At 32.0% G+C, this 14,336-nt stretch overlaps 1 protein-coding gene across 2 annotated transcripts; it reads left to right on the top strand.

The window, feature by feature from the left end:
• The first annotated feature begins 917 nt into the window (after positions 1-917).
• Positions 918-12,782, top strand: LOC132728877 (transcriptional repressor CTCFL-like). 2 transcript variants are annotated; one of them, XM_060714565.1, is made up of 8 exons: positions 918-1,194; positions 3,084-3,164; positions 3,840-4,089; positions 4,785-5,019; positions 5,838-5,961; positions 8,355-9,397; positions 10,239-10,454; positions 11,046-12,782. In XM_060714565.1, exons 1-8 carry the CDS (start codon positions 1,010-1,012, stop codon positions 11,306-11,308), a joined length of 2,397 nt encoding a protein of 798 aa, XP_060570548.1. In that variant the 5' UTR covers positions 918-1,009; the 3' UTR covers positions 11,309-12,782. The 2 variants fall into 2 exon arrangements, with proteins under 2 accessions (XP_060570548.1, XP_060570549.1); XM_060714566.1 differs by lacking the exon at positions 918-1,194 and adding an exon at positions 1,216-1,436.
• Positions 12,783-14,336: the final 1,554 nt, after the last annotated feature.

Genomic DNA, 14,336 nt, shown 5'->3' with positions numbered 1-14,336 from the left:
GTAAAATTCATATGTTAATTATTCTATAATGTATTCTTCTAATTTGAAGTTTAAATAGTTAATCCTTCAATAGCCATGCATTTAAAAAAAAAACATAAAATGTTGAGTGATGAGCTTTTGTCATGGAAATTTTTCTGCTAACCGCCGTTAGTCGTTGTCCACAATTCAACAACGAGGATTCGAACATTTAAAAGATGGTTCAGGTAATTGAGTAATGAGTAACTTTTTTTGGAACTATAACAAAACAGTTTTTGAGAAATAAAAATAAAAGCAATTCTGGAGCATATAATGTGCCTTTAAAAATAAGGAAGTTTTGACCAAACTTTACAAGAGTGACCCTTACAAAAATGTAGCTAGGTGATCCTCTACAAAAGTTAGATAAATGATTAATTGTTCCAGTATGATGCATAAGTAGGTCACAAGAGATAAAGACTTTCAAAAAGCAATGCATAGGGCGTGTATACATATTTTTCAAGAATGTTATGTTTGCCTACTAGATCTTTACAAAAAGTACAGAAATCTTGTCTCTATGCTCAAAAATTGATTTTTTCTGGGTGATCTGAGTGATGCATCGTAAGTGGCTTTGATAGTATGTCGTGTACATTATATTTTTATATATTTTATAAAAAAAAATATTAAGAATGTTTTAAAACATCATTATTTTTTTCAGTAAAACAACAAAAGAAAGGTGTTTTTCCAATGCATAAAAGTTATTGATCTTATGTCGCATAATTACGGCCCTAGTAAATTGCACGGGACGACGCTGTCTTTCTGCTTTAAAGCTACAATAACAGAATGGAGCCTATATTTTATCTATCCATCTATCCATTAGTTAAAAGTTGAATGAAAAGTGGTTTAGATTTAATGTTCCTTACATCGATACATCGCGTAAAATAAAACTTTTTTTCATTGCACGGTCCGCCTCGGTGAGGATACTTGAATTCGCGCCGTACAGTAGGCTGCATCGTGAGATATGCAAATTATATGTTGAGCATGCGCACTGTTAATAATGGAAATGTCTGACAATTTAATAACTCGTGTGAGGAAAATAAATGCAGATAAGAGGAAGATATATCATAAGGATCACCACTCGTTAAGACTTGTGACAAGTGTCTGGGAGCGATGGGTTAGATTAAAGTCGGAACTGCCGTTTCAAACGCACGATAACTTTGCAACGATTTTAATGGACCACTGGTTTGTTAACATTAAAACTAGGTCAACGCGATTTATATTTCTTTTCGGGTTTAATAGTCTCATTTCGGGTTTTGCACATGTTTCCGGTTTCGTTTGAATAAGGTTGTATACCACCAAATGATTAAAATGCAAGAACAATGCTAATACAATATCATTACTCATTGTGTATTTACTTTAAATATACGAAGTATACTGGAAAGCTCACGTCGGTGACCGCATCCAGACTTTAGAGATTTTTTGCAGTAATGTTTTTACATTTTTTTATTTCTTAATTTTCTTCAGCATCAAACTTCAAGTTCTAGACCTTATAATTTACTGTTTCATATATGTACAAAATTCATAACTCTATAGTTCTAAGAAATATTTTCAGATTTTTCTCCCCTTGAACATAGAATTTTCCTTAAATTTATATGTTTTTTAACTCTTACTTCTTAATTTAATAAGGAATATACTTTAAACTTCAAATATAGATGTTATGTTATCTATGTTACTTACTATCAACCACATAATATGTGATAAGGTTCATAACTCTAGAAGCCACATTTTTAGAATTTATCTCCCCATGAACTTAGAATTTTCTTTAAAAATGTTATTTTTTTGCTCTTATTTCATAATGTATTTTACTTTTAGAGTTATAAACCTTGCTGCATTATAATTAATATGTGGGAAATGCTATCATTATCAAACTATCTAATGTACTGTAGTACAAAAAATAGTCTGTAAAATGGGTTTAATAGTTCGCCCCGAATAAATTAGGCTAATTGGATTATAATTTATAAATCTAGATTCTGTATTTCAAGAAATATCTCCATTTTGATCTTGGAATTTATTTAAAAAGTGTTGTTTTTTTTAAACTACAATGTACATGTATTATCTTTGTTAACTTACTATACAGTATATTATTTAAATAATAAATGGTAACTGCATGCTTTTAAACTTGCTTAAACTTAAGATAATTGTTCTTTGCCTTAATTCTCATCATGTATCAGTATGACAAGGTTCAAGAATTTCAAGAAAATTTATTTCATCTTTGAACTTAAAAATTTTAGTTAAAAATGTTATATACTGTTTGATTTTATTTCAAGGGGTGTTTTAAATTCTCTCTGAATTTATAATTTTAAAATGTTACATACTTCTTGCTTTTATCATTTTTGTTACTGAAAGAATTGAGAATTTACTTTAGATTTCAAAATTGTTGTTCTTTTGCATTATACATGTAAACTTAGACATTTCTGTTGAATTTTTATTGACATTGTCACATGCATTTTATTTGGTGCAAAAATGTTAAACATTTGAGTGCTTTATTGATACTTATACAGAAATATATTTATATCATATGATTATTTTTTTCATAGTTTTGTCTTTTACTGTGGTCAGTATTTATTTAGTCACATGTGCCTCTGACAGAGCTCTTGTTTCATGTTTCTGTGCTTTATGTTTGATTGGTAGAAATAGGGTAATAGTAAGTTGCTCTTAGTACAGGCCAATTAACACTCTCAGAGTCTGTGTTTTATGAGATTCATTCCATTAATAACCTAAGTTAAAAAAGGGAAAATCTGTGACACATGTTGGGAAATAAGACATACAAAAGCAGAATTACTTTTATTCAAAATTTTTAAAGAAAAAAAAAATAGGTAAAATTTCTGTTTCATCTGCCCACTATTTTAATGGGACCACTGGCCTCTCACTGCTGAAAGAGTTGAATCTTGAATGGACTTTGGATTTTTTATTGAGCAATGATAGGGAGGTCTTCCTCCAGGTAGAAATCTGGAAAGTTGTCATTATGATATTAACAGTGTTAAATATAATGTGTCAATGTGGCTTAAAATCTTACAAAAAACAAACAAACAAACAAAACAGCAACAAAATCAACTACAACTGTATTTCAGGGTGAAATTTAGACATAGAGATGATGATGGTGCTATGCATACTGCTACAGAAAAAGACTTGCCAGCAATGAGTGCACAAAGGTAAGGTTGACTGTCTAAGGTATCATATCTATCATGCATAATTTCTTATCATATCACAAAAAACAAGTCATGATCAAGAGCAACTAAAAATATCTGAAAAAGGGGTAATCCCTCAACAACTGTTACATTATATGAAAATTGCAAACTCTGTTTAATTGACTTTGTGTATAAGAGATAATGTAAAAATGCAACATCTCTCACGCCCTTTAGCACCAGCTTGAGCAGTAACAACAGTTCAACTTCAACACTGATCAATGCTCCCAAAGGACCAGAAAAATATAACAGTACAGGCCAACTTTTTACAACTGCCACACAGCACTTGACACCTGCTGTTTTGAAACATAAAAATCTGAGAAAAAAAGTATGATCCCTCATTATAGATTAATTGATTAAGATACATATTAAGTCTGCAAGGGTTATGTTAAATACATTTATAGTCTAAGTAAGTTTTAATGAGTCTGAGAGGCTGAGAGACTGAAAGATCACATTCTTACCTGCAAAACTTTTGTCAGAGTAACAGTTACAGTACAGCTCGCGCGGAATGTTTTACTTGATGTGAAAGTTTTAGAATTTATGATAAATTTGCCTGATATTTGTTAGAAAATACAATATTTTATCAGAAGGTGATTTGAAATTGATACTATTTAAAGTTCATGTTGGTTTTATTTTCTTAAGGGAATCAGAGGCTGTGCCTGAAAGCAGTAAGGACAGTGAGGATATTGATGATCAGTCCAACCAAACAAGCAATGTTGAAGAAACTAGTTCCAACAGAGATATATTTACAGAAAGGAAAGCTATCTGTGTGCATACAGAAATTCTAAATTTGGCAAATCTAAGGATAAAGAGAATTTGTTCACAGAAGTTTTGTAATAAGCCGGTATCAGTGGCAGCAAAGTACATAGGAACATCAGTCCAGTTAAAATGGGTAATTTGATTAATTGATTTTTAGCTTGACTTTTGGAAGAATAGGGAGAGCTATTGCTAAGATTTGTGTGCAAATTGATATTTTGTGTGCAAATGGGTGTCTCCAAAACTATTTAAGGGAATGTGTTGAAACATCACACACTTATTTTTTGTTTTATGATAGAAAAAACTCCAATGTCCAAGGCCCATAAGTCTGACATGGATTTTGACAAAGTTATGACCTTTTTTGTACTTAAAAAATTCTACATTATCAAGGCTCTTGTTTAACTATCGAGAAAAGTGCAGTCATGATATTGTAGCAGCTCTTTCAACATTAACCAATAAGCTGCTGGTTAATGGAAATATGTTCTTAGGAGTTTGGTCAATTCAGTGGAAATTTAGGGCTCAAAGATTATAGAAAAGAAAAATGTTTAGTTTTGATTATATTTTCTATATAGGTATTTTATTTAAAGTTTTCTTATTTCTGAATTTCTGGAAAAAAAATGGCATTCTATTAGATCAGAGAAATGTCTGAAGTCCAAAACTGTGCTGTAAATTTTAAGGCAAACAACTCAACTTTGTTGTCAATTTTTCTTTTTAGTGCCCATAAGAGGGTCATACATGTACTTTAAAAGAAAATAAATGAAAAAATAATATCAGATAGTATTGCAACTAGATCTACTAGCATAATACATTTTTTGTCATTATTGTTATCAGACATGTTCCAACAATCATCATGTACATACATGGAACTCTCAGCCAGACATCAACAATATCCCGCCCATGGATGTACTGCTCACCTGTCTCCTCCCAGCGTCAGACTACCCGGCTGTAAATATCACATTTAGAAGGATTGGTATAGAAATAATGCCACCTGCTACATGCATGTTATATAGGGCTGGAGAGGATATTACCGGGAATACGGACAGTTATAATACAAGCGTGAAAATGGGTAAAATATAATATAAATTAATAACACTTATTGCAAAATTATAATCCTCATTAAAGCAAAATACATGTATAACATTTTGTTTACCATTTACTAAATTTGTTGTGATACAAAAAATGTAGTTGTTTAATAATTTGATTCAAATAATTTAAAACTTTCTGTTTTCTCTTAGACTATTAATTTACATCAATTTGTCCAATTTTGATTACAGTGAATGTTAAGATTTATACATGTATGATATATACTCAGAAACCATGAAAGTGATTATGTAGATGTATATAACAGTATAATTTATGTCACAGTATAGAACCACGTCTTTGTTGTGGAGAAAATTTGTAAGCTGCCTGGTGACTCTGTAGAGATGTGGAACTGTGTTCCAAGAGTAAGAGTCCCAGTCAGGTTGCAAAATTTCTCATCCTATGACATTAACATACTACTCCTGATCTGAATGAATCATTCCAACATTAAAACCTGAACTTTATAGCTATATGCTTAATTGCCTTTCATACCATGAAATAAAAAAATCATGTATTTATAGGAAAAACCTTGAATATTCTGTTCTATTATATACTCTTTCTTTTTTTGACCTTAAGATTTCTCCTTCTATTTTATTTGATGGCTGAATTAAGAAAAAAGTGGTTTGGCAAGATACCAGTGAAAATATGGAAAATGTGTTTCACTGCAGTGAAAAATAAATTTTTACAGTGAAAATACTGAAAAGTGAATTACAAATTTTATTTTATCAATATTTCTCAATATTCATTAATAAGTATGAAATAAAAATGTGTTACTTTAAAAGATATCATTTTGTATTTCTATAGAGCCAGGATGTCACAATATGAACATTGATACACAACAAGAATATCTCTCAGTAACTGGAGATGGAAATGTAAAAACTGAAAATGACGATTATAATGATGAGACTGACACCTCTGTGGACATCATGTAAGTTATGTTTGTGAAGAAAATTTTAATGCGTATTGATAGACGTTGATTCTGCCATTGCTTCAAACTCTTCAGTTGTTTGTCATAATTATCCCCCGCCGATGGAATCGGGAGGGGGATATAGTTTTGGCGTTGTCCGTCCTTCCGTCCGTCTGAATTTCGTTTCCGGAGTAGTTCTCTGCAACTACTGGCTGGAATTCAACGAAACTTTATGGGAATCATCAATATCAAGAGGAGAGGCGCATATTGTCGGCTTGTTCCGGTCAGACCCTTTAACTCAGAGTTATGGCCCTTGATTAGTTATGTAGTATGCATATGGAGTAAAAATCGTTTCCGGAGTAGTTCTCTGCAACTACTGGCTGGAATTCAACAAAACTTTATGGGAACCTTCAATACCAAGAGGAGATGCGCATATCGTCAGCTTTTCCGGTCAGACACTTTAACCAGAGTTATGGCCCTTGATTAGTTATGCCATATGCATATGGAGTAAAAATCGTTTCCGCGCTACTTTTCTGCAACTACTGGCTGGAATTCAACAAAACTTTATGGGAACCTTCAATACCAAGAGGAGATGCGCATATCGTCAGCTTTTCCGGTCAGACACTTTAACCCAGAGTTATGGCCCTTGATTAGTTATGCCATATGCATATGGAGTAAAAATCGTTTCCGCGCTACTTTTCTGCAACTACTGGCTGGAATTCAATGAAACTTTATGGGAACCTTCAATACCAAGAGGAGATGCGCATATCGTCGCCTTGTTCCGGTCAGACACTCTAACTCAGAGTTATGGCCCTTGATTAGTTATGCAGTATGCATATAGAGAAAAAATTGTTACCGCGCTACTTCTCTGCAACTACTGGCTGGAATTCAATGAAACCTTATGGGAACCTTCAATACCAAGAGAAGATGGGCATATCATTGCCTTGTTGGGGTCAGACACTTTAACTTAGAGTTATGGCCCTTGATTAGTTATGCAGTTTGTTTCCTCATTACTTCTCTGCAACTACTGGCTGGAATTCAATGAAACTTTATTTGAACCTTCAATACGAAGAGGACATGCGCATATTGTCACCTTGTTTGGGTCAGACTTTTAAACTTAGAGTTATGACCCTTGATAAATTAGGCAGTATACAACCAGAGCAATAATCGTTTCCGTGCTACTTCTCTGTAACTACTGGCTGGAATTCAATGAAACTGTATGGGATACTAAGAGGAGATGTGCATATAGTCGCCTTATTCCGGTCAGATACTTATAACTCAGATTTATGGCCCTTGAATAGTTATGTAGTATGCATACATCTCATTGGCATTTCCAGATATTACTATTTAACAAAAAGTTATGGCTCTGTTATTTCCCTGAATATTTATCAGGTTCAAAGAATATTACTGTTCATGCCATGATTATTATATAAAGAAAGCCTTATGTCTTCAGTTGTTGTGTTAATAATAACCAGTACTCGGTGGGGGATATAAATTCAACGAATTTGCTTGTTTGACTAAAGTTCTAATCTTATGTTTTATTAATCACATAAACCAGGGCGCAATAGTGTAATAAAACCATGAAATAAAAACGATGTTACACTAGTGTAATAATAATTTGATGCGACATCATTTGTGTTATATCAAACACAGTGAAATATGTTGGCGTTACACTATAGGCATGTTGATGCATTTTAATTTTGAATGTGTTATAAATAGAATTTTATATTTGTGTAGATTCAAAACTGAATTGAATAAAACAATAATATGCTCACCACAGGCTCTCATAAATATGGATCTTATTCAACTCCTTTAATAAATTTAGTATTAAATGTACAGTCATTCAGTATCCTTTAAAATCAGGAGCTGATTTCAATCAAATTGTTTATTGTTTTACTGCCATCACAATAATTCTCAGTTATTTTACTGTTATAACCTCAACCTTTTCAAAGAAAATTTTTGAGCTATTGCCTCAGTCAGGTTGTTGTTGCTGTCAAAAAACATCAACAGTGAATATTATTTATTTAATTCTTAATGGATCATCTTCATTATGTGTTTGATTTCAAAAAAAAAAAAAAACGTCAAGAGTTGTACCTGCTAGGTTGCACTTAATGACTTTGCCATTATTGTAACTTATTTGTCTGAACTTGCATTGTATATGACTAAATATTTTCATCATAATTAGATTATTAAAGAATAAAGAGAAATCAAGTAAGTAGCCACATGGCAGATTTTCCAAGTGGAATTTAGGCAGGTTTTAGATGTTCAAAAAATCAGTGACATATAATAAATGTGAATGGCTGCATTCATTTGGCTTTGAATGACTGTAGGCTTATCAATTGAGCATATAAAATTTACTGTGACCTATTTTTAATTTAAACAGTTATTTGTTAAATTTTATTGAACTGTTTTAGGTATGGTGATGGGGAGGTAAAGATGGAAGTACTACATGATGTAGAAGAGGCTGGTAGTATCAGTGATTCAGCAACGGATTCAGCAACTGATGAAGAGTTTACAGAGGTGCTTAATCAGCTGAATAATGCCAGAAATCTCTTGAAAATACCAGAAGTCGGTGACAGCGATTCACAGGATTGTGTTATTAAAAGTGCAAGAATGAGGAAAAAGGGCTTCAGACCTAATTATGCTGCATTAGAATGGAAAGGTGAGACAGAAATTGAAGAAAATTTGAAGTCTAAAATGTCCAAAGTTGTTCGAGGTACAAAATATGTGAGAAAAAACAAAAAAGATCCCGACTTTGATATTTCATTTGCAGCTGATTATGATGGAAGTGATGGGGACGAAAGTGGGGATGATGTACATGTAATTGATACTAAAATAACTGAAGGAAACAAGAGTGTTGCTGAACCTAACACTGATGAACAGTCTAAAAAGATTCCAAAAAAGCGCAAATATGAAACAAGAAAAGAGGGAATGAAAAAGAAATCTACTACAAAGAAACAAAAGAAGGTGGCAGAAATAAAAAAGCCGTGGATCAAAATTCAATTAGCAGATCATGAAGACAAATATCGAACTGAAAAAATGGAGTCTTTTGAAAGAAAGAATCGTGGAATAGATGCAAGTGAGAATCTGTACTCTTGTTTGGTTTGTCAACATTTCAAATGTTCCACTAAAGATGTAATAGAAAATCACATTGAAAAGCATATAAATAAAGCTTTGGAATGTGACAATTGTCAGTATATTGGTTACTGTAAAGCAGACTTACGTGAACATAGAATAAAATGCTGTAATATTGTAAAGGCGTTATTTGTATGTGAAATTTGTGGTACTTCTGCTCATTCAATTGAAAGTAAGAGGAACCACATGGGGAGAGTTCATGATGTTCCTGAATGGAGATGCCGATTTTGTCCTGACCTGTCCAAAAGTGTAGGTGATAGATTAGATCATATGAGGAAGGTTCATCCAGAGCTTTGCCAATACTGTGTGGCCTGTAAACAAAGTGAGTAGTTCTTTCATTCACTTTCCTTTCTTCAGTCAAACTTAACTGTTTATCATATCACATCAACCATTTCGTGCAAGTGTGGTCAAAGTCACTGAGAGTAAAAGTGATAATTTTTTAATTTTTTTTTTTGATATTTGTTATGTTTTAAACCATGTAGTCATAAACTTGTGGGGTTTCAGTTCAATTTTTTTTCAATGTCAGAGTTGGCTAAAATAGATTTTGTTAGATAAAATTTAATATGGTCTTGCTCTAAGGGATCGTTTACTTAGTATTTTATACATAGGAAACACTTTTTATGTGACACTTTTATGGTCAAGAATAAGATATTTAGTTTATACAGAATTTATTTCAGTTCCATTGTGTAGGAAGCTATAAATTAATAGATGCTCTCTTGAATATGTTGCTGTGACAAACCAGTACTAGGCAATGAGTGTTTAAATGTCTTGCTTTGGGAAACAATGGCTTGCCCCTGATCAGGTTTGGACCTACACAGCCATCATGCCTTAGATAGTAAGCTTTGCCGTCACTAGATATATTGGATGCATGATTAACTAATGAATCTCAACTAAAATGATATAATTATGTTCTAGGGGTCATTTAGTTTGCATGATTGTAAAAAAAAAAAAGCCCGCAAGAAACTTTACACTCATTGCTCAGTACTGGTTGGTTCCAGGAAAGGATCCAAAATAGTGTCTATAAGCTTATAGCTTCCTTGGCAATCAAATAAGATAAATTCTATACAAACCAAAAGACATCTAAATTCTCAGTTTTTAATTGCTTGGCTAAAACATATAATTCTTCTTTCATACTTATATCCCTTCTTTTCTTACTATTTCAGGTAAATATCAATTAAAGAAGGAGGAGTTTGAGCACCATAAGAAGAATTGTGCCTCGAAGGAGCAGTGTGAGATATGTGGACAACTTATCACATTAGGTGGTATGAATAAACATGTTCATGATAAACACGAAAATGTAAGAAAATATCAGTGTGAAAAGTGCCCGTATGCTGCCAAATCATTTAAAAGATTGAAAACACATCTCTACAGCCATGACAGTAAGTACCAGTAGATATAATAATGATGTGATAATATCAATTATGAAGCAACATGTATTTACATATTATATGTCTGTAAAATGTTCTTATTGCACGCCAAATTCTTGTGAAATACAAGTTTCAATTTTATTGTCAGAATTTTTGGCACCAGGATTACCTATGATGACGTCACATGCTGACTTTATTGGTTTGCTTGTTGAAAAAGACCCTCAATATCCTCTGTATCCAATCAAGTACCTGACTAGACTGAACTTAAAGTAGTCAGTTATTGTAACCGCTTGCATTATAATGCCATTTTACATTTTGGATAATGACAGAATTTATATTTAACAAATAAGCAAGCTTTGTTATTGAATGTAAGGAGATTTTTTTGTTCTCTTGAAATCAAATATGTTGAAGTTTGCATAAAGAACCAAACAGACAAAAAAACAAATAAATCTCTTGATTTATGACAGGGATTTTGAATTCATTTCTGACAATTTTTGTCGGACATAAACAAAATTCCATATTTTGTTTACATATACTACATGTATGTAGACTACCTAATTTACTTTGCAAAATCTCTTTACAAGTTAAGTTTTGTCTTTTCAGATATACACCCCTTTAGTTGCGACCAGTGCACTTTCACATGTGTTCAAAAATACCAGCTGGTTTCCCACATGCGTACACACACAGGAGAAAAACCATACAAATGTACACAGTGTAAATATGCTGCAGCTTGGAATGTTCAACTAAAGGAACATGTCAAAGTTCATGCGATGGATACAGCCATCATGTGTGAGAAATGTGAGGTTATGTTTAAAAATGAAAAGACGCGGAATATTCATCTGAAGAAAAGACAGTGTGTAGCATGATATTGTTAAGAATTAGTATCTAGATCATATAGATTTTGACAATTACTAGTATTCATAGTGCAGATCTTGCTTAAAGGAAAGTGTTGTTTTTTTACTGTACAATTTACTAAAATGATTTTGTCCTTTTAGTAAATTTGAAGTAAATTTTCCACTGATCTGCTGCAAATTGTTTAAATTAGATTGTCTAACTTTTGTCTTTTTCGTTTGAAAATTGCAATTATGCAGAAAATATTAGTAAAATTTGAATTATTTATTTCACGGCGTTAAAAGCAATTATTTGCTTGAATACATTTAAACGGGTAAAATTCAGTAATACTAACTATAAATGGAAGGAATATGAGTTGTGATGTAAAACATTCCTTGCCTGGTTGTGATAGTCGATCCACCTCTCTAATTAGAACAAAATACTTGATCTTGAAGCTGTATGGTAAGAGGTGTATTTAGTGTCCGATATTAAAAAATCAATAATTTAAGTCACATTTCCTTCCAATTCCACAAGTGTTGATTTAAATCTAGAAATGCAGTTAAAGATCAACGTTTAAGATATAATTGGTGTGCACCACAGGTTCCCACTAATAATTGGGGCAATAAGGAAGAGTGATATAATTGGTATACCACAGGTTACCCTCTCAAAATTGGGGCAAGAAGGAAGAGTGATATAATTGGTGAACCTCAGGTTCCCTTTAATAATTGGGGCAATAAGGAAAGGTGATATAATTGGTGTACAGCAGGTTCCCTCTCAAAATTGGGGCAATAAGAGAGTGGTATAATTGGTGTACCATAGGTTCCCAGTCAAAATTAAGGCAATAATGGAGAGTGGAGTGACAAAGATTGTGTTTGATTGCTGTATAGAATTTAAGACACTTTGCTAAGTGATGTGCTCTATTTTTTTTTTCTGAAAAGAGGTTATATTACATATTATTCGACATGATCAGCATTTTTCCATATTGAACATACATAGAAAGACCATATTGAAGATAGAAAGACCAAAGGTGTGTGTAAATATGCTACGCCCTCGTGATATAATTCCTCGCATTTGAACTCTAAACAGTGAATTTATTAAGTGACAAAATCAGTTTTTGGGATACATGTATATTATTTCTTAAAGATAATGTTTGTAATATTAACTTTTAAATACATTTTATTGAGTCTATGGATTAATTCCGGGTAATTCCGGATCATCCCTCCTATTTCTGTGACTGCATAAACCATAAGGGAATTTAGTAGAATTCACTATGATAATTGTTATGTTGGAAGTACATGTATATTTACATTTTATTTTATTATAGATTGGATCTTATATTTTATTTTAATTTAAAGCTTCTGTTAATGTATATGACAGGATACTATTCAAATGTTTTTTGTTTGAGTTTTAATTGACTAGATAGTAGTATTTTATACAAATAACTATACAAGGTATGTATTTTTATGGATTGTTTAATGATATAGAAATAATTAAACCATCAAAACCATATTATTTTTTTATTTTTATTTTTAAGTCTTACTTTGCTTATGAAAATATCGATAATTGCTTCTCTGTCTCTTAGTAAAGATAAAGTAAATAAGTTTTGACTTCACAGTAAGTAGATATGGTTTGTTTTAGACTCTACACACTGTATGTGGACACAATATGAAATATACATTTAGTGCCATTTAAAAATATAAATTGGCAGTTTTTTGGGGTTTTTTTAAAGAAAGTATAACTGTTATAGGGAATGCAGCTTCCAATACATAGTTTGTTCATTCTTCTATTCTAATTAGATATATTTATTAAGAATTTTAGAGATTTTAATGAATTTCTGCGGTAAAAATATTTTACTCAAAGATGAGCATATAGTATATCTTTAAATAGAAAGAAAGCTACTTGTGCATGTTTATTATGCCACCCCATCAAACAATCATAGTTTGACGAGCTACACTTTACATAAATTTCACCTTGTCCCGATAGCAAAAACTTAAAAATCTTCTTTGAAAAAACCCAAATAGCTAAAGTTTAGATATTAAGCATAAAACATCTTCTAGTAAGTCTCTACAAAGTTTGTTCAAATAAAAGCCCTGGGGTCAAAACTGGCCCCGCCCCAGGGGTGTCATTGTTTTTAACTATATGTGTATAGTAAAAACTTAAAAAATCTTTTTTTAATCAACCCAATGTGCTAGAGCTTAGATGTTTCGCATGAAACATCTTCTTATGGGTGGTAACGTATCTGTTTATCATTGTGACGTATCTATTTAGAAAGAGATTTGAGTACTGTTAAATATATATAGCTAAATCTTCAACAAAACTTTGGTTTAAATTAGTAATATATGGTTAGGCAATACCGTATAAGTGGTTTTTTCTGCGGGCTCCAAATTCTGCGGTTTTTCCAAATTTTGGCATGTTTTTATTTCTGCGGACTTTATTTCTGCGGCACATTCTTTGGACAAAACGTGATTTAATTTCTGCGACTTCCCTTATCTAAGTAACATTTCTCTAGTTTATTTTCATGTACACATTCGCATTTGTTTATCGTCGTCACCAAAAAACTGTACAGTTATTACAAACAATTGTTTGCTTGCAAACAAATTTAATGCGCAACAAAAGAAAAGTATGCCTCTTTGATCTGCCTGAAATGACGTGTGAAAAATATACCCCGGTAGTATCTTGAATTGCAATATCGTAAATCAGATGACAATTAAAGTATTCGACGATTATTTAGCAGTATAAGGGTTGAAATGGTTTGAATGATTTAGTGATAAACAAACCTTTAGTGTATCGGCAAACACTATAAATTACATGCTGTTTAAACATTTTTATTCTTAAGTTAAAATAATTAACAATAAGTACATCCTTACAAACAAACACAGAATACATACTTTGCAGACAACAGTTTATTCAATTTGAAAACCCACTAACCGTTATAATCCGTGAGTTGTTATTACTTTTAAAGTTTAGATGAAACAGGTCATAATGCAGTGCACATAATATTATAGTACCAGGCTAAAAACAAAAACATGGAAAAATATTCTGCGGTTTTTATTTCTGCGGTGC

This window comes from Ruditapes philippinarum, unplaced genomic scaffold (genome assembly GCF_026571515.1).
Source record: "Ruditapes philippinarum isolate M1 unplaced genomic scaffold, ASM2657151v2 ctg578_1_1_1_1, whole genome shotgun sequence".
In the NCBI taxonomy this organism is placed as follows: domain Eukaryota; kingdom Metazoa; phylum Mollusca; class Bivalvia; order Venerida; family Veneridae; genus Ruditapes; species Ruditapes philippinarum.
Note: the sequence above shows the minus strand (reverse complement) of the source record. Positions and strands in the feature narration are given on the sequence as shown.